General features: G+C 40.7%; 1 protein-coding gene across 7 annotated transcripts in view; it reads right to left on the reverse strand.

Moving 5' to 3' along the window:
• Positions 1–19,714, reverse strand: part of MTMR2 (myotubularin related protein 2) — a 93,403-nt gene that overhangs the window by 48,948 nt on the left and 24,741 nt on the right. For 3 of the 7 annotated variants that reach the window (XM_019524449.1, XM_019524446.1, XM_019524448.1), the window contains exon 2: positions 7,572–7,677. In XM_019524449.1, coding sequence (XP_019379994.1) covers positions 7,572–7,677 — 106 coding nt within the window. Of the gene's footprint in view, positions 1–7,571; positions 7,678–10,527; positions 10,622–15,838; positions 15,906–18,636; positions 18,695–19,714 lie in introns of those variants that run through there. The other 4 variants (XM_019524453.1, XM_019524450.1, XM_019524451.1 and 1 more) reach the window with 3 other exon arrangements.

Raw genomic sequence — 19,714 nt, forward strand, 5'->3', positions numbered from 1 at the left:
AGGGGAGGGGTAGTAGAGAAGGGGCAAGCAGAGGCAGCAGCAGGTGAGAAGGGGAGATGGCAGCCTGTGGTTACAGCTGCAACTCTGACCCTGGGTCAGGACCAGAGGCAGAGCTACAGAAGCCACTTGTGCCCTCACCACCTTGTCCTCAAATCCACAAGGGGCTTTTCCTCCCTCCATTTTAAATGGGGGAAAAACAGATCTCAAATAAATACAGTATTCTCTCTGTTTCATCATACAAAAAGAGAGAGACAACATGAAGTTATTCAATTAAATTAAAAGGTGAGAATTTTGAAGCCAGTAAATGGAAAATACTTTCCATGCAATTTAGGATAAACCTCACAGATGCGGAATTTACTGAAATCAAGAACAAACAATGAGAGATATGGATAACAAGAGTGAAAAAGGGTCTCAGATTTGAGTTAAGCCTGGAAAAAACTTTGTTCATGTTTATTATAATGAGCTTCAAAAACAGCTTGTGTTTGGGATGTCAAAAGCCATTCAGGTGACAAGTCATGAGTTCATTAGGTTCCCCAATTATTTGTCTGTTACAAGTCCAGAAATTTTAAGAAACATGAGGAACATGAAGCAACTGCCATGAGGAGAATGTCAAACATGTCATTAGCTATTTTCACAAAAGATTAGTTTGCAGACTCTAGGTTCATGTCTATTATCTCAGCCATAAATTTAACCTCACCAGTTTTTGTCAGAATCCACAGCTAACATGCCTTTTGTAATTCTGGAAGATTAGATGATCTGCAGTTGACCAAGATGAATTAGTAAATGCAAGAGTCATTTCAAGGGAAGTCAGTCCCAAGGCCGCTGTGACTGTTGGGACACATTAGAAGCTATGCATCAGTGCTGATTCTTTGGGCAAAGTGAACTGGTGGCATCCACGTCCTCTCTAGATATGGATGCCGTTGGCTCACACGGAGTTCATCAGCCCTTTGACAGGTCTTGTTTTTAGTCCTACTAGGTGCCCACCACACACCCTCCTCACCCAGGCTAGCCCAGGTGGGGTACCAGATACCAGATCAAGACAGGTCTGGCCTGGCATGGAAGAGTCATTTGGTGATGCAATTTTCTGCCATGTCAAAAGGGCACAATGACTGCCATCTGTGAGAAAATTAGATGGCACTGACTCTACAGAGCACTTGGATGTCTCAAGTTAGACTCGCAGCCTCAAAGGTGGTCCTTGACGTAGAGCAAGTAGGAATCACTATAAAAGCACAGACCACACATACAAAATGTAGTTCTCTCATCCATGTGCTTCCACTGCTCTCAGGAAAATCCAAACCTATGTGCCCCTCCCTTTCTTAGGCAGACCATCCAGGGGAAGAAAAGGAAGCAGTTGTCATTGGTTGTAACTAGCCCATCTGGTCTGCAGTCTAATGATAGACCTGCATGTGGCACAACCTCAGCTAAGTCTCAATTAACAGGTTAGAGATAACAATGAACCACAATGTAAGCCATAGAAGAAATTTCCCAAGAAAGAAAATCCTTGAGACAAAGGGATTTCACTACCTTATTGGCCTATTTCTCTTGGTAACGGTCAAAGACTAGACTGGACATGTAGGTTCTACAGACACTGAAGTCCAAGGGATGTCTCTCCTTCACCTGCCAGGGTAATGCACCATCCTGACTAAAGAACTAGCTGCGGTCTTAGATTAAAAGAAAACTAATTTGTCTTTAAATTAACCCAAGATACTACCTTGTGGGCTCCCATACACATGCTGGGAATCTGGCATTTCAGAGCAGACTTGATTAATCAAGTCTCCTGGAGCATGGAAACTGAGCACTCCAGCAGCCTTGCATGTCACGTGTATCAGTGCCACCATAAGTCTGCATACTGACAAAATGGCAATGGTGCACTTTGAAATAAAACACATCCAAGAACTTTAGTTCAAAGTGTCTGCCACCATTTTTTCAGTGCAGGGACGTGTGGTGATGCGGATACACATGACACACTGGGGCTTTTAATTAGCATGGCTCACTAACTAAAAGCGCCCGGCCCAACATTCCAACACATATATAAATGCCCTGTGTTAAGTCTTCCCTTATAGGCTAGGGACAAAAGTTACACATAAACTGGTTTAAGTGATCAGAAACTGGTTTAAACCTGTAACACAACAGAAGTTCAGTATACATAAACCAGTTTCAAAATGGCTAAAACTGGCTTAAGATAAACCTGACTGAATGTAGTATCAGACTTAACTGATTTGAGCCAGTTTATGAAACTTCTGTCCCAGACCCCCTCCTGGTTCATGTTAAATCACAGCCCCCCAGAATCCCAGCATGCTTTACAGCCCTGGGCTAGGTTGTGCTATCTGTTCCAGCAGAGAAGGGTTGGGGGTGGAGAGGGAAGACAGGCAGGAACTGCCCTTCCCCCAGGCAAACCCTGGTTGGGGGCTGGGGCCAGGGGCAAGGGCGTGGGGTTAAACTTCCCTTCCCCCAAGTACAGAGCTGCCCTGCCTTGCTAAAAAACTTACTAGTGGCTGCAACTGTGGACTACAAATCCCACAAGCACCTGAAAGCAGGAAGAGGAAGTGATGAGCAACCCTGCAGAGTCCTGCTGCTGTAATTCTGGACTGCAAATCACAGAGACCTCAGGGGCAGCAGGAAGAGGAAATGAACACAGAGTCCATGCTGGCTACGTGCCAGAGAGCTGTGCTCTAGTGTCCCCTGGCTTCTTGCCTGAGCCACTGCAGGTATATGGCTGCATTTCCTGCATCAAAAGCGAATGTCTGTCTAAATCGTTTCTCATCTTAGACTAAGCTGCAAACACTGAATCGATTCAGCCTCGGGCATTTTGACTGTCTGTAATTAGCCCTAGTGTCAACCTCATAACTTGTTTTGATTTCCTATTGCATTTATTTGGTGATTGAATAATTTAACCCTAGGGATTTAATTTTAATTATGCCCTCAGTTTGATCAGTGTATCATTCCACCCTTAATTAGCTTCATGAAATTGTAGAAAATTAGTTTAGTGCTATGTTTACTTAATCCTCTCAATAAAAACCTGTGAAAAGTACAGAACACTGTTTTATTTTATCAAATTACAACATAAGTCACAAACTATGGGAACTCTGATAATATAAACAAGTGTTATGTACTTTTTGGTAAGGAATTTGCAAGCCCCTGACTCAGCTTCTAAAATAATTCAAGTGACTCTCACAAGAACATACAGAGCTCATGCCGATGATAACTTTTGTTGTGAGGGGGAGTAGCCTCCTGTTTCAGGTATTAAACCATCTCTAACCACTGGCAATCAGGATGCCACCTTCATAGCAACAGAACACTCCCTTCCAGATAATAGACAAAGAAAACAAACAAGTCAAGTCCCCATCTGTTCTTGTTGGTGGGAACAGAGAAGGACAGCAAGGAGCAGCTGACTCCTCTGCTCTTTTCCATTCCTAAACTTTTAATATTTCCTACTTAGACATAAAGCTCCATTTCCATGGGGTCATCCACTCCACCATCTCAGCATTCACAAGCCACACCTGGTACCTCGAGGTATGTAGAAAAAAAAAACATATAAAGCTGTGTCTATGGCCAAATCGTCAAATCTCTCCAAACCGATTTGGAGTCTTCTCATTCAATTTGGATAGATTAATGGGTCTCCTGATTTGATTTGGAAATTTGGCCGCTGAATTGGGCTGAATCTCTTCCAAACTGAATCAGCGACCATTTCATTTGGACCATTTTTCCTTCCCTTATTTACGAAAATGTCATTTGAGATGGTATCAGAAGCCTTACTAAGGTCAGGCACATAAAATGTACTCTTCCTCCCCTATCCACAATAGCATTACCCCATCAGAAAAGGAAATGGACGAAGTCTGTTGTAGACAAATCCATGTTGGTGGTTATTTATCACCTTGTTGTCATCTAAGTGCTCATAAATAGATTCTGGGACAAATAATCAAATTTTTATGGAAGCTGAAGCTAGGGAGACAGCTCTAATTCCCTAGATGCTCTTTCCCCACCCTTTTTCTCTAGAGAGGGGCATATGCTTACATTTTTCCAGTCTTCTGGAACTTCACCAGTCTTCCAAGAGTTCTGAAAGGCCATGTCTACATGGGAAGGTTATCAACCATCTGGAATGGCATCCTCATGTACACTGTACTACAAGGGGAAGGTGGGGCGGAAGGGGGGCTGCTATCTGAATCAGAAACAGTGCAGGCATGTCTGTAAGACATTCTGGGTGAGCTGAGTGACTAGACTAATTAGTCTGCTGCACAGATATAGCTATTAATTCTAACCAGAGCAATGCAGCATGCTTTATGATACCCCTGTAGAGCATGGTAAGTTGACCATGGATATATGGTCTAAAGCATTCTCAGAGATAAGCAGAAAAAACAGGCATCTGCAGGGACAGGGATAGAAAAAAGCATGACAGCAAAACCTGCTTGTTAGTTCCACGGTTATCTGGAGGAATTGGGATTATTTAGAAGAAAATGAACCAAAAGGAAGTATAGCTGAACAAATGTAAAGTAGTAAGGCACAGAAGTTACCTTTAGAACCTACTTTTTGAAGAGCCAAAAAGTGCATTTAATTCTAGCCATTGTAGAAGGTGCTAATTTACACAAAACAAAAACAAAAAATAAAATTGAGAATGAAGCTAAGTTCTTTTAAAATATGCTCAGGCTTACTGGTTCCAAACCTATTCAGAAAGCAAATTTAACCCCTTTGCCATATTGCACTTTTTAATGGAGTGAGCCAGGAGGAAGCTCTATTTTCTTTTAGTGGTAAAAGACTAAGAACCAAACAAGTAGTGATTTATGAATCTTGTGAGGAAATACATGCCAGCACAGCTGTTGAGGGTAGTGACATACAATGAAACCACACCAGTTCTGGTAAGTATTTCTAAGAAGAGCAGCTAGAAAACAAAAGGTCAGTTAGCAAGATCCAGGAGATGAAAAGATACCAACACATAAATAAAATTTCACATTCTAAGACTTAGATACAGATGCAGAATTCCTTCCATAAGAATAGATGTTTTGACAAGGAAATATTAGGAAAATGTGCTCTCTAGAGCCATCCCAACACAGTGAACTGAATGTAGTATGAATTGAAACAAGACTGGCTGTTTTGACGATTACCGATCATTTCCTCATTTTATGATGCCGGCTTCATTACAGCCATACCACTAGGAAGCCTGATCTTACAAGGCACAGCACACCTTCAGCATTCAATTCTATTAATGGGTAATGAAGACAGTGGACACTCTAGAGGGACTGAACCAGAGAATTGCACCATTTTACTAATTTACTGCTTGATCTTCAATTGCTAGAAGATATTCTCCAAGGTATCAAGAGGTTTTTACTACATCTTTAGGTGCGGGGGGGAAGGGGAGAGGGAGTGTGGAGGAAATCAATTGATCAAAAGGATTCTTTCAATTGAAGGAAGTGTCCACGATCCTTTTTCCCCATCACTGCTTCTGTCATTCTTCTTTCTTTCTACAAATATCACCATGCTCTTAGCCTAGGAACAAACACACCCACCATTCAATTTAAGTGGGAACTGAATGCTCTTAGTTCAAAGAAAGACCTAATGCTAATAAATAAAGTTTATATTTACATCATTTATCATTTACAATTAGGTAAGGTTTAAACCAGTGGGTTCTCAACCTTTTTAGATTCAGGTCACCCCTCAGAAAATACCAGCTCTTAGTTTTCAGTCTTTTTTGACTACAGAAATAATATTAAAGCAATTCTTCTGTTGCAAAAAGCTCAAAAAGACCGCAACAGGGCAACATTCTTGTAATGCTATGGAATGCTACTTGGAATCTCTAGGTTTATACTGTAAATCATGTTTTCACATCTAATAGTACTAGCACCCCAGGGCACCCTTAAAACGATCTTGCAACACCCTGGTTGAGAATCACTGGTCTATGCCATAAAACCAGGAATCAGGACATCTGAAAATTATTTCCCCTGTACTTTTGAGTAAATCATTCAACATCCCTATTTTAGAAGGAAGTTGTATACTTGTTCACACAAGCATATGATGATGATTAATTCATTATGAAGGTACTTAAGAGGTACAAATTATTCAGTTAAACATAAATTTATGTTTAATTTTCAAACCGGAGTCTAATGTTAGACTACAAGGTGCTATGAATACTCATTGTAAAATACCTTCAAATGGAAACTTTCTTAGAACACCAGAGTTAGAAGACTTTCTGTAAACTATAAACTAAAAAAGATACCAGTCCTTAGGAAAAAAAAGTTACACTTGCCAAATAGAAAATTAAAGCAATCCACAGCATAAATTAGAAAAAGGATTTATAAATGTCTGTGTTGCAGACTTTTGCTATTTTATGGTGAGTATGTGATATTTATTTTGGTATTTCTAGAGTTCTTTGATCATGTGAGAATATCAGCTTCCATAAAAAAAAAAAGTGTCTTAGTATTCATGATTTCAGAAGAAACCTTGAAACAGGACGCTAAAGACAGAAAAGCTAATAAAATGAGAATGGCTTAAAAATAATATAGATATATTAAAAAATCACTTTGTATTTGGGGGTTGACTCATGGGGTTTTGTTTAATGTTTTGGCTTAGCTCTTCTCACTACAACTTAATATAGGTTCACAGAGTACCTAGTACAATAGACCCTAATCCCAATTTGAGACCCTAGGAACTATTGTCATAAAGTGTAAATTTTAGTGCTAAAACAGTGAAAGCATATGTGGTCACGCTATGAAAGCCTTTCCAGGCTCTTCCATGCCCCCCCCCCCGGGTTTAAACAAATGTGTAACCATTTGAAAGAAATGCTAAAAAGGTGTTGTTAGAGCATACCACGGCCAACATTTTTAAAACACTGGCACCTGAATTTTAAGCACCTAATTAAATGGTGCAATTTTCAAAAAATGCTGAGCACCTGCATATCGCATTTACAGTAATAAGAGCAGCCTGTAGGTGACTTTCAGCATTGCAGAACCGTGTAATGAGATTTCTAAATTATGGATTTACCTGTTTGATTTTAGGCCTTCCACACTAACATTTTGTATTTAAGCATTATTTATGGCAAGGGCATAAGCAGAGTGTAAGCTAGTATTTTTAGGAAACACTGAAATGTAGTCTTTTTTAAGAAAGACAAAACACTCAGATTTTTCAAGAGTTCAGGCCTCATGGTCAGAACTAGGTTTCTAAGAGAGATCAGCTCCCATTTTGGCACCAAAATAAAGGGCGATGTGTATAGGTGGGAACTGGTGGTTGCTAAGTCTTCTCTTATTTAGGCACCTAAAGAGAAGTCACAGTATTTTGAAAAATCTGCCACAATCCCTGAGGGGTAGCCAGTCTTTGAAAACCTAATCCTACATTATCAATATCAAATGGGTCTGATCTCCACTCAGATCATTTATGGCACTTCAGGTCAAAATCAGCACCCTGAATTACATTTGGAAAATTACTGAAAGCCCGTGTAGACTCTGGAGTACTGGAGTAATGCATTCCTGGCAAGCCATCCCTGCTAGAAGACAGGCTGCTGCATTTTGCACTAGCTGTAGCTTCTGGAAAATCATCTTTCCCCCTCTTTTCAGTCATAATTTAAAAACAAGAGACATACATACCTTGAGATCTGGAGAAAAGTTGTCTGTGGAGGTGGAGACTGAATCAGATGATATGACAGAAGCAGATTTTGTGTGTACTGACTGGTCCGAGTGGGAGGTGGAAGCACTGCAGAGACAAACATATACATCCAGTGTGTGAGAACTGCACTATTCACACACACAGAAGTTCAAGTCATAAAATGAAAAACTTCCATTGCAAATCTTTCTATGGCAGATATAGGTGTGTATTATGAATAGATAAAACCCAGACATGATCACGAATGCAAAACCACTCCAAGTCCAACTACAAGTTTACTCGAAAAGAGGAAGAGGGATACAAAGAATGCAGAACAAAGGATCTTCCATCAAGCATAACACTTCCCCTTTGGGGGTCAGTATAACATTCACGAGGATTAAACATGCATTACAATAAGCTACTCCATTACATCATTATACATCTGTACTGACATATAGTGCTATTTGATTAATTGTAATGTAATGGATCGATCCTGTTTTTCCATACTGCTCCTTCAGAATAGTTGCAAGTAACTAGCATAGGTACTATTTTACAGAATAGTAAAGCGTACCTTTTCCCCTAATTACTTGTTGACAGTGTTATTCTTAAAACATTACGCAATTGTAATGAAAAACCCAATTCTCAAGGTTTCTGAGCTTAAAGCAAAGAACTTCATGTGTGAGATGGAAACATGGGCCACACTCAAGTCCAGAGTGGGGTTCCATATGACAAGAGCCCGCATGGATCAGCTTCCAGGGCCAGGGAACAAAGTCCAGCGTGGGTTTCATTACCAACAGTGACAACATGACATGCTAGAAAAGTTTAAATCAAGTTTTTTCAAAACGCCTGTAGACTCATTAGTCATCTCAAAATGTTCTTGCTATTTGACTGTTAGAGGTACACCGATAGAGATTTTTGGGGCTGATACCGATAGCTGATATTTAAGGAGACATATTGGCCCATACTGATACAGCTGCCTCCAGCTGGTAAGCCCAGTGCGGTGGAAGGGGAGCAAGGAGGGAAGGGGCCTTGGAGGGGCAAATCAATGCCCCCCACGGTGATGAAGGGGGCAGGGGCAGGCACTGCCCGTTGGGGCAGGGAGTGACTCCTGCCACTGAGCACACCCTGGGAGAGCGGGGGACCTGTGCAGTGGAGCCAGGGCTCTTCTTGGCAGGAGTGAGCTTGAAGCGGGTGTCGGCAGCTCTGGGAGGATGCCATATGCACCCTATATTTCACCACCACTCCATTCCCAACGCCGCCGCCAGTCGCTGACACAGCCTCAGCTCTTCCTAGTGCATGGGTAGAGGCAGGGCATTGAGTCAAGGCTGCACTGAGTGGCTGGCAGCAGTGGCAAAATTTGGGGCGGATGCAGCATCTTCCCAACACCTGCTCCGAGCCCAACCCCTGCCGAGAAAAGCCCCAATGCAGCCCCGACTGCAGCCTGCTCTGTCCCATCCCGCACAGATCTGGAGGATACGTGCCCCTCCCCCCTGCTCCCCTGGGGTGCAAGCAGCAGGAGCCACACCACAAACAAGCCACAGGTCTGTCCTGTGCCCTGTCCCACCCCAGCTGAGCAGCACCTGCCCCTGCCCCCTCCTTCACCACAAGGGGCGCTGATCTTCCCCCCACCCATGCCCCTAACCTCCCCTCTCCCCTTCTACCACGCCAGACTTATCAGATGGAGGCAGCTCTCCATGGTGCCAGCTGCGTGCCTTGCTGCCTGAATACTGCACTGTGGCTGCACGCAGCATGGGCATTTATCGGCCAAATTATTGGCCCCATTGGGCTGATATCCAATACAGCCAGTTTTCTCTATATCAATACCGATCCAATGCTTTTACTACAAAACTAAAAGTGCAATGTCAGCCATTTAAACCTATGGATAGAATAATTAGTTCCATCCAAAGTTTTGGAGAGAGACCCAGTAATAAAATTATCTAAGACAGTAAGTTAGGATACTAACATGCTAACTTAATCAATAAACAATTCAATTTAATAAATGTGCTGTACCCAGTTTAATTGCCACCCACTTTAGTTTCAAAATAACTTAGTTCTGGGAATTAATATACACTGAGGTAATGTCCTATTTAGGATATTAGCATAGTGCCATTTGTTCACATAATGCTTTGCAAATAATAAGCAGAGTCTCTGTCCCAGAAATAAAATAATCTAATGACCAAACCTGAAAAAAATCCCTCACTTAGGTCCAGTTTTCCTCCTCTGAATGCCTTTTCTACACACAAACTCACACTAATTTTGTTACAACAGTGCACCCTATGTGGCCACACTTATACCAATTTAGACATGGTTTATATCATATTTAGTTCAGTGCAACTGTGTTTGTAGACATGACTGGAATAAGGTTTCACAGGATCATACCTTTAGTTATACATTAGTTCACTGGCACTGTAAAAGCCTTTGGCACCTAATACCACCTTTTCTAACCAGCCTGTCTTCTGTACAGACTCTCCTCATCATCGGTGTCAGCCTCCCAGTTAGGGCGATCAGTTACGTATGGAACAGTCATTATCAATAACACCAGTAGAGCTCTTACATTTGGCTTCTTGCATGGGAATACAGGAAGCCTAGATTTTCCAACGCTCTGTATCTTACATACACCAATATAATACATGTTAAAAAAAGTTACCAAATTTGCCCAGTAGAATTTAATGCTCCTTTTGCACACGTAAATGACTACCCAAGGGACATGAGAGTGGAGAATCAAGCCTCAGAAGCCTGCCCTTTCTGCATAAAGTCAACAAGAGATAATTTACTCAACAATGTCACCACTCTGAATGATGAAGTTACTAAGTACCAGATTTGAGCAATACTTGAATATGGCTACAAAAATCACATTGTAATATTTTAACTTCAAGAATAATATTAAAAAAAATTAACAACCCTTTCAGTAGAAAGGATTTCACTCTTCATTCTTCTTACAAAACTATTCTGCCTTCTTACATTGTTTCCCCAGGGGATGCTTGCTTTGGGTCTGTCTTAGTATATCTTTAATGACTTGAAGGACAGAATTGAGCACTTGCTTTAATAAGTCTGTGGATAACGAGCTGGCAGCAATAGCTCACATTTTGGAAGACAGGATCGGGATTCAAAATGACCTTGACAAACTGGAAAAAAATGGTCTGAAATTCAATAAAAGACAAGAGCAAAGTACTGCCCTCAGGACAGAACAATCACATGCACAGATACAAAATGGGGAATGATTGGCTAGGCTGCATTACTGCAGAAAAAGATTTGAGGATTTATAGTGGACTAAAAAGTAGAATGAAATAACACTAGGAAAAACATCTAATAGCCTCCTGGAACATATTGAAGAGGGCTGTTACATGTACATCAGTATTCAGCACTTATGAGCCCTCATCTGGAATACTGTATCCAGTTTTGGTCACCACACTTCAAGAAAGGCACCAACAAATTGGAAAGTGTTCAAAAGGACAGCGATCATGATTAGTGAGACTATTTAGCCTGGAGAATGTAAGGCTGAGGGGGAGATGTAATAACAGTCTTCAAATACAGAAAGGGTTGTTGTACAGAGGATGGTAATCAACTGCTTTCTTTGTCCAACAAAGGGCAGATTTATGTTGGATGGGCAGATTTATGTTGGATATGAGCAGAGATCCAGGTTTTCCATTTCCCATAAAAAAACAGAAATAACAGCAGATTTTCTCTTTACCTGAGAAAAAGAAGGATTTTTTCATTTTAATGGAGAAACATGTGGATGCTGCTGTGTTGTTATAGTGACTGAGGCACTGGTAGGCTTCCAAATTGCTTTAACATTGAAAATGTATCACTAAAACACATTGTGTTCAGTTGATACCTATATGTAAAGCACTGTTTCATTTTAATCACGGATTCTGGATGTTTTATCAGAAAAATTGCAATTTTTTATGAGAGAAAACCAGGATCCCTGGATATCAGGAAGGACTTTCTATGATGGTGGTTAAGGACTGAAACAGACTACAATGAAAGATGGAGAATCTCTGTTCTTGTTTAATCTTCATTTAACTTCCATATATTTGTCTGAGATAGTTTATGCAGAAATGTTTCTGCCAGAGAATTGGACTAGATGATAGGAAAGCTGGGCTGGAAGGGATCTCACAAGGCCATCTAGTCCAGCCCCCTACTCAAGCAAGGATCATCCCTGACTAAGCCATGCAAGCCAAGCATCTGTCTGATCTGCTTTTGAAAGTTTCCAAGGATGGAGATTCCACAAATTCTTTAGGTAGTTGATCATTGAACACTCTAAGTTAAAAAATTCCTCCTAATCTCCGGCCTAAATTTTCCCTGCAACAGCTTGAAGTTGTTGCTCCTAGTCCTGTCCCTTACAGCCACAAAGAAAACCTCATCTCCATTTTCTTCATAAAAGTCACTCTTCATGTACCTGAAGACTGTTATCAATCCCCACCTTCCCCCTTTTCCCTTCACCAGACTAAATAGCCATAGTTCTTTCAGCCCTAGTTCTTTCTTGCCTCCCAAGGCCCCTAATTGTTTTTGTTGCCTTGCACTGGACTCTTTCCAAACTGTCCATGCCTTTCTTGAAATGTGGGGCAAAGACAGTCTTGTGGATAATACATAGTTCAGGAATGAGAAGGCCTGAGCTTTGCCACAGACTTCCTGTGTGATCTTGGGCAGATCATTTAACCATTATGTCATAGTTTCTATATCCTATCTTCTGCCTTTCTCCTCCCAAAATTACACCACCATATCGGTGCTCTGATGGGGCAGAACCACGGGACCATTCAAAATCTGCCATCAGCCCAAAATATGGAAGACCATCTACTAGGGGGCATTTTCATGGGATGCGCAAAATACTAGTGGTCCATGTGCTGCACTGGCTGCGTGGACTCCTGGGTGGAATACAAGGAGGACACTTTGACCTTCAAAGCCATGAGTGGAGCTAGGAATTTGGCGCCCTGAGCAGAGTGGAAGTGCTGACCACCAGAGAGAATACTTCCCATTCTACTGCCATGGCACAGACTTCCTGGGGGCCACCAATCTGGTGTACCCTCTAAATTGGCAGCTTAACCTCTAGTTAAGCTACTGCCTAGGTTACTGGACAGGCAGCTTCATCCTGCTGGTACTGTAGTTACAAATGAGTCAAAGTACTCCATTTGGAGATCCCTCTGCCAGGAGAGAGTGTGCTGATGCCATACAATGCCCTTTCCTTCACAGTCCAAAATCTTAAATTCTTAACCTTCGAGATGCACTGCAAAAACACTCTATATTTGCAAATATGTGGGGAGATGGAGAAATAAGGTGATGAAGGAAGAATTTGCTGATTGTGGAACATGAGTGATGTGGCTTGGGAATCTTTCATAACTGAACGATTCAGTGCAAGGGGTTTGGAAAACTTACTGAGGGGTGATTGTATGTTTGGGAATTCTGATGGTCAGATCTAGGCAGGGATATATGAATGGGGCTAAACCAATTACTATCAGCTGAAGAGATGTGTGCTTATTCTTACCCTATGGTAGGTGAAAGCCAACCCACAGCCTCTTAGCCCTCAATGAAAGATAGCTACAATATCATAGTTTAGGTACATCTACCACATGATAAAAGCCTGCACAGAAGCTATTGCTGTGAAGTTGCTGATGCACCACGGAGCCCTTTTACCTAGAGATAATTAATTTATCTACTTGTATACTTAAATTGCTGATCCTTCACAATGGACCTCAGCCTCCCAACTATCCCCTAAAAACTAGGCTGACCCCATACGGCAGTCCTAGAGCTCTACATACTTCCCAGTCTATTGCCATTGAGTGGGAACAGAGATGTCTGCAGGTCAAACAATTTTTTGGAAAAATTCCCTGAGATGTTTTGCTTGTTCCTGTTTGTTCATTCAATTCCAATATGTCACCCTAAACACAAGAAGTTTCAGGATACAGAAAACATTGCTATATAAAATTTTGCTCCTCATCCTGGTCATTATATTTCACAATTGGCTAGCTATTTTAATTAATTTCTAATAATTAGTTTTAAATAAACTAATTTGTCCGGAGGATATAATCACCAACGTTCCCTTTTAGTATCTGCCTTCATTATTAAGTTCTGAGCTACATAGAGCAGTTATATGCAAGTAATATGGGAATCAGAATGGGACCCAAACACAAGGGCTCAGCTGCAGAGAGGGTGCTCACTGCTGTTCTTATTATTAGACTGCCATTGTTCTAACCTCCTCCTCCCACTGGAATAGCTCCGATGAGGCAACCGGCTAGCTGGTTTCCAAGTTTAGTAACATACAATCCCTGCCAGAGAGTTCACAATTGACGAAAAGGAGCAGCATACAAGAGAAGCAATATAATCATACGTTAAACCAGCCTAATCCCATTATCCCCTAGTTGTCCTAGCTTTTGGCCCAGTCTTCGTTAGTTCACATGCTTGTAGAAGGCATTTGAAGAAGAGGCTAATTCTGCATGGATATATATGGGAAGAAAGTAAAAGTGTTGTTTTGGAAGCAGCAGACAATTTGGCAGCACAGGGATTAAAGAGCACTGTAACAAAGAACAGCTAAGGCGGCAAAGAAGCTGTAGGAAATCACGTTGTAAAGGATATGGGAAAGGTGAGGACAAGCTCTAGCTTGATGCAGCCCAATCAATTGTTTAAGCAGGAGTGAGTGCTCACCCCAATATCAGGACTCCTGCTGCAGCAGGCAGTCTTGATCTTTGTACTGAAATAACCTGAACTGTTGATATTTCTCCACAGAAAAGGAGACAGCCTAAGAGATTTTCAGAATGATTTTACTACCAAACAGGAACAGAGTCAGGGGAGCATGCAGTGGTGCAGTTGCACCCCCTTTGATTCATGGCCCATCCAAGGCTTAAAACAAACTGCCTGGTAGTGGCAGCAGCATTTCTATTCAGGCAGCAGTGCAGGAGTCAACTGAGTCATGGCTCATTATAATCCACCTGATTCCTTTTAAATTCTTCATTCCACAGATGCTAACAACCCTCTCTCCTTCTTCAGTAGTCTTCGTGTTCCACTAATCAAGCCATTCTTTCTTCTGCAATTTTCCTGTGTGGTAGCTGCTCCTGGTAATGTAGCTCCTATTTTCCAGCCCTGAAGACTGTTTTTAACTCTAGCTAAATCATTAACTCCAGTTTGGAAACATTAGCCTAGGTGTGAAAATAACTTTCAGCAAAACATTGGATGAACTGTTAAAATGCTCAAGAAAGCCTGATTTTCTTTTATGAGTCTGAACAAGAGATGTACATTTACCTTTTAATAACTACAGGACTAAAGAAACAACATCTTTTGATTATTTGTGCATATCTTGTTTTGGTTTTTAACATACACTGTGTGATATAACAAGTTAATGCATGTTCTAAAAGTTACATTTGTTTTTGCTTCAATCTTAAACTGAAAACTATAGCCCTAGGTCCCTAGCATATTAGTAAAGCTTCTAGTTTCTTTTTACCAGGAGAAAAACATGCATTATATAATATGTAATGATGTACCATACCATCTGCACCCCCCTTTTCAAAATTCTATATATGCCCACACTTCCAAGAGTTGTCTCGCATCCCAAGTATACAACATGAACTTTCCTGGCAGGTTATATGATCCTGGAAAACAGTAAGGGCAGCACTTTTTACAAGTTGTGCATAAAACTCTGTGACAACATTTCAGGGGTGTACTTGGTAGCCATGTTGGTCTGAGACAAGAAGACATACAAAAAACTAGAACTCTTGGTTCCAAAATGGTACCAATGTGGCTACCAAGTACACCCCTGAAACATGGAAGATGTCGAATTTTAGCTGATTTTAGATTTTAAACTTCACTGCAGAACAACAAGAAAGATTTTTTACCTCCCTGCCTGCCATCTGATACCTCCAGGGAAGGAATTCTACCTGATCTACACATCAAAAAACTACTCAGCGCAGTTCACAAAGACATCCTCATGGGCCCAGAGGGACAGCCTTCCATCTTCAGCTCCCTCTGTGCAAAAATGAAGTTTATTTCCTACCTATGGGGACTTTTTACCATCTTGTACCATCTATACTTTTCCCAGAGCCTGATAAAGGGACTTTGATCCTGAAAGCTTGCAGAAAAGGACAATTTTCTTGCGATTTCCCAGTTGGTCTAATAAAAGGTATCACTTTGGAAACAAGAGTTCTAGTTTTTTTTGTATGCGACTACATTTGACACACTAGAATAAACTGTAACACTATTTAGTCATAAATCATAACATTGAGGGAATGTGTAAGGCAGGTCAACCATCAGAATCTGTGATTACTAAGAAATATCATTTCCTAACCTGCATCTTAGAGGGTCCCACCTCCTGATCAACAGAACAGGAAGATGTAGGTCTTATAGAACGAGAGCCTCAACCAGTCTGGCTGAGCTAGGGGCTGGGTTAATGTTATTCAAATAAATTATCCAAAACTACTTTTTTTCTCTGTGACATTTGTTCAAGCTCTGAAGGTCAAGAATGAGACATCTTCAGTTCTCTTAGAAATATAAGGGATTAGCAAGAAATGTCAAATGCAAGTGCCTAGTTATTGTCTTAAATTCTTACTTAGACATTAACTATAAGTGTGACCTGTTTCTCAGAGGTGGTGAACACTGACAATTATCAGCAGAGGCTGCAAGGCTTGCAGATGCACAAAACTTCTGAAAAATCAGACTAGTCTTATTTTGGATTCCTGAATAAAGCCACTTGGAGACTAATTGGTGGTGCTCAAGTATGCAAATCTCAACAAGTCTCATTCCCAGGAGGAAAACAAGTAAAACTACTTCATTTAATACTGTGCTGATTCTCCAGCAACTTGCCAATGAATATTCCTTTCCTCTTGCTGAGACAAGCAGCTGGATTTTGCTTGCGAAGGTTTGAGATGCTCAGACACTAACTGGCATGAGACACCTGCACCATTTTTGAGGTATCAAATTATGCATTTTGCTTGTATAGCCACTAAACTGATAGGAAAGAAGAGGTAATAAAATGTACCATTCTGCTGTTTCAGCTACAGAGATTAACAATGGGAGTAGCACTGAAAAGTATCATTTCCATTTCCTCTCTTCCTGTTTCTCTAAAAGTTTCTCATTATGTGCACACTCTTAAAAATTAACTAGGGGGGAGACTGCAAATTAATGCTAACTAGATGCAAGTGTGATTTAATTTGGAAGTTCCAGATGCTTCAGGACCCATATGTAATTAGCCTGAATTTATAATATGGCCATGCTCAGCCACACCTTTAGTACCTGACTGTGCCTAAAGTTAGGTTGTGCATGGAGTTAGTTAGTTAGCACTTACTGCTTCTTTTCAAAACCCAAAATAACAACACTTTTCCTTCAATGGTCTTCTGCATTCCCATTTCTCATTAAGAGAAAGCAAAAGCAAAGGCATACTGGTGAAACTTTAGGTCATACCAAAACAAATGAAGACAAAATAGCACCCATTACTTAGCAATAACACTCCTGCTCCATCCAACCAGTTCTAGCCCCAAGAGAGGAATTCCAGCTTGCTGTTAAACTAAGATTCCCATGTAGCCTCTCACTAAGGACCCAAACCACTGAAATTAAAGCTGCATCCCTCACTCGCTCAACCATGCCGATTACTATTCAGTAGCCCATTAAATGGCACTAAGGGCCTATTTCAGAGGAACATTTTTCCAGGTGGTTTAGTACTTTGCTAAGTCAGGATCCAGCTTTGGGGTCAGAAATACCGCACAAGAATACAATTATTTTCTGCAGCCTCAATTAAAGTATTCATTAGATGCAGTTAATTTGTATAACACTAGTGTCCACAGGTCTCAACCAAAGACTGAGACCCATTGTGGTAGGCACTGTACAGAAGTGACAGTCCCTACTCTGCAAAGCTTAAGCAGTCTAACTTGGTAAGGTAGATGAGGGAAGCTGAATCCCCACTGATCAACAACTCAGGCCCAATTCTCCAGAGAAAAACAGACAAGGAAAAACATCATATTATTTACAAAAGAGAATACATATTGATAGCAACAAAATCCATCATACAGAACATGCACTCCTAAACTTAAAAACATGCAGCACACCGCACATATACTTATACTGCACATACAAGTGACTGTATTTAAGAGCTAGGCAGACATCATGTTTTCTGTAAACATTTTAGAGACCTGCTTTAACCTCTGCTTGACTTGTTACAAACCTCAAAAAATAAAGCCATACACAAACACTCTTTTGAAATAAGAAAAAGCCAATTGCCAGGCTCTTTCTGGCACTCAGAGGAGCAGACTGTTATATAATCTTAGCAATGTACCCTTCCATTCAAAAAGGCTGGCAAAGTCAGTGATAAACTTCATCTTTAAAAAGAACCCGTTTAAACAAATAAATTATTGTGTGTTTGACAGACTTTAAATAGCCCCCGCACAACTTGCCTGAATGAAAGATTCGCTTCTGTTGCCAAGCAAACCAGGGTTTCAATCTGACTTCAGTGTTCCAAGGAAAGAAAATGTCATTTTTAAAAAGTTGATGCTTTTAAGTAGCATCCTGAGCTGAATTATATAGTACATGTTTCCCCATGAGCAATAAAGAGAGTGCCCTATATTTTGACCGTGGACATGCTTTTCTAGGAATGCAAATCTTGCTCTCAACAGTTATACAATGGACTACAGTGTGACAAGCACTGTTCATGCTCTATTAGTCATTCTTTTATTATTTTTTTAAACAATAATTCACAAAAGACCTACAGTGTGTGTTAAGCACTTGCCAAACAAAAGGCTGATTATCCGAAATATTTGCAAGGTTCCAAGAATAGAAAGCCAGCCCCCAAAGACAAACTAAAATGCAGGACATAAGTAATAACAACAAGCAGCCCACAGTATCAAGCTTTCATGAGTCAAACAACCCAGAAGGTAGAAATGAAAAGAATACAGCTAACCAAAGGTCCCAGAAATGACATTTAGAGCACTATGTAGAAAATGACAAAGTAATCTGTATTCATGAGAGAAACAAAGGGGGAATTAGCTTTGTACCAAGATCCTGAGTGGCATGGACTGTCACTCAGCTAGAAAGGATAAGCTAGAGAATATTATTTCGATAGAGATTTTTGATTCGTGCTGGAAATATGCATTTTACCTTTGCTTCACCAGCTGAAATCCAGCCTAAGTCAACAGTGACCAAAGTTGGTTATTACCTGAAAGCAGAACAATAATTCATATGAAGTAACCTTCCTCGTGAATAGGTGTTGCACGGCAAAAAACAAAACAAAACAGCACTACCTCTGGCAATTTCATTTTCAGTATTAGCAGTGATGCCAGTGACTGATGGGCCTGGCAAATGAAGTACCCTCATCCAACAGGGCAAGGTGAGAAGGATGGTCAGGTGGTTAGTGCCTGGCCAACACTTTGGAATAGATTCAATTCCCCATCTGCCAAAGAGTTTCTTGTGTGATTTCAGGTCCAGATTTTTAAAGAAAATTAGGAGTTGCTCCTAACCCTTAAGTTGGACAGCCCTTATGTAAGAAATGGACACCACCCTCCATGATTTTGAATGGAAGTGACGAGAGCTGCAGAGTTTTGTCAAAAACAGACTTTCACAAGTTCAGAGAACTGGCAGGCAGGATCACATAGGAGGCAAATCTAAAGAGTCCAGAAGAGTTGGTTATTTCTTAATGAAGCAATATTAAGGGCAATAAAGCATACTATCCTGATGCAAATGGCAAACAGGCAGTAGCACAAGAACTTAGCTTGGTTAAATAGTGAGAGCTTCAGTGATGTGAAACTTGAAGTTTTAGAAAAAGGGGAAATTTGATCATATTACTAAAGATGAAAACAGGTGTATAGTACAAGCATACTATAAATGTCAGGAAAACCAATGAAAACTAAGATGCAACTAGCAGGAGCATAAAAGCCAACAAGACTATTTGGTAAATACATCTGAAGTAAGAGGAAGACCAAGGAAAGAGTACCTCCTTTGCTGAATGGAAAGGAAAAGCTAATAACAGATAATGTAGAGAAGACTGAAGTGCTTAATCCTTTCTAACTACAGACTTCACAAGAGACCAACCATCTGATAACAGCACAATTAACAGCCAGGACAGGGACAAGATACTCGTCTTAGAGTAGAGAAAAAAACATATTACAGATTATTTAGGAATCCGTACAATTAGAGGTGCACCAATACATCAGTCCGATATCAGATAGGTACCAATATA

The sequence above is a fragment of the Gavialis gangeticus genome, unplaced genomic scaffold (assembly GCF_001723915.1).
Source record: "Gavialis gangeticus isolate Ggan-Ray unplaced genomic scaffold, GavGan_comp1, whole genome shotgun sequence".
In the NCBI taxonomy this organism is placed as follows: domain Eukaryota; kingdom Metazoa; phylum Chordata; order Crocodylia; family Gavialidae; genus Gavialis; species Gavialis gangeticus.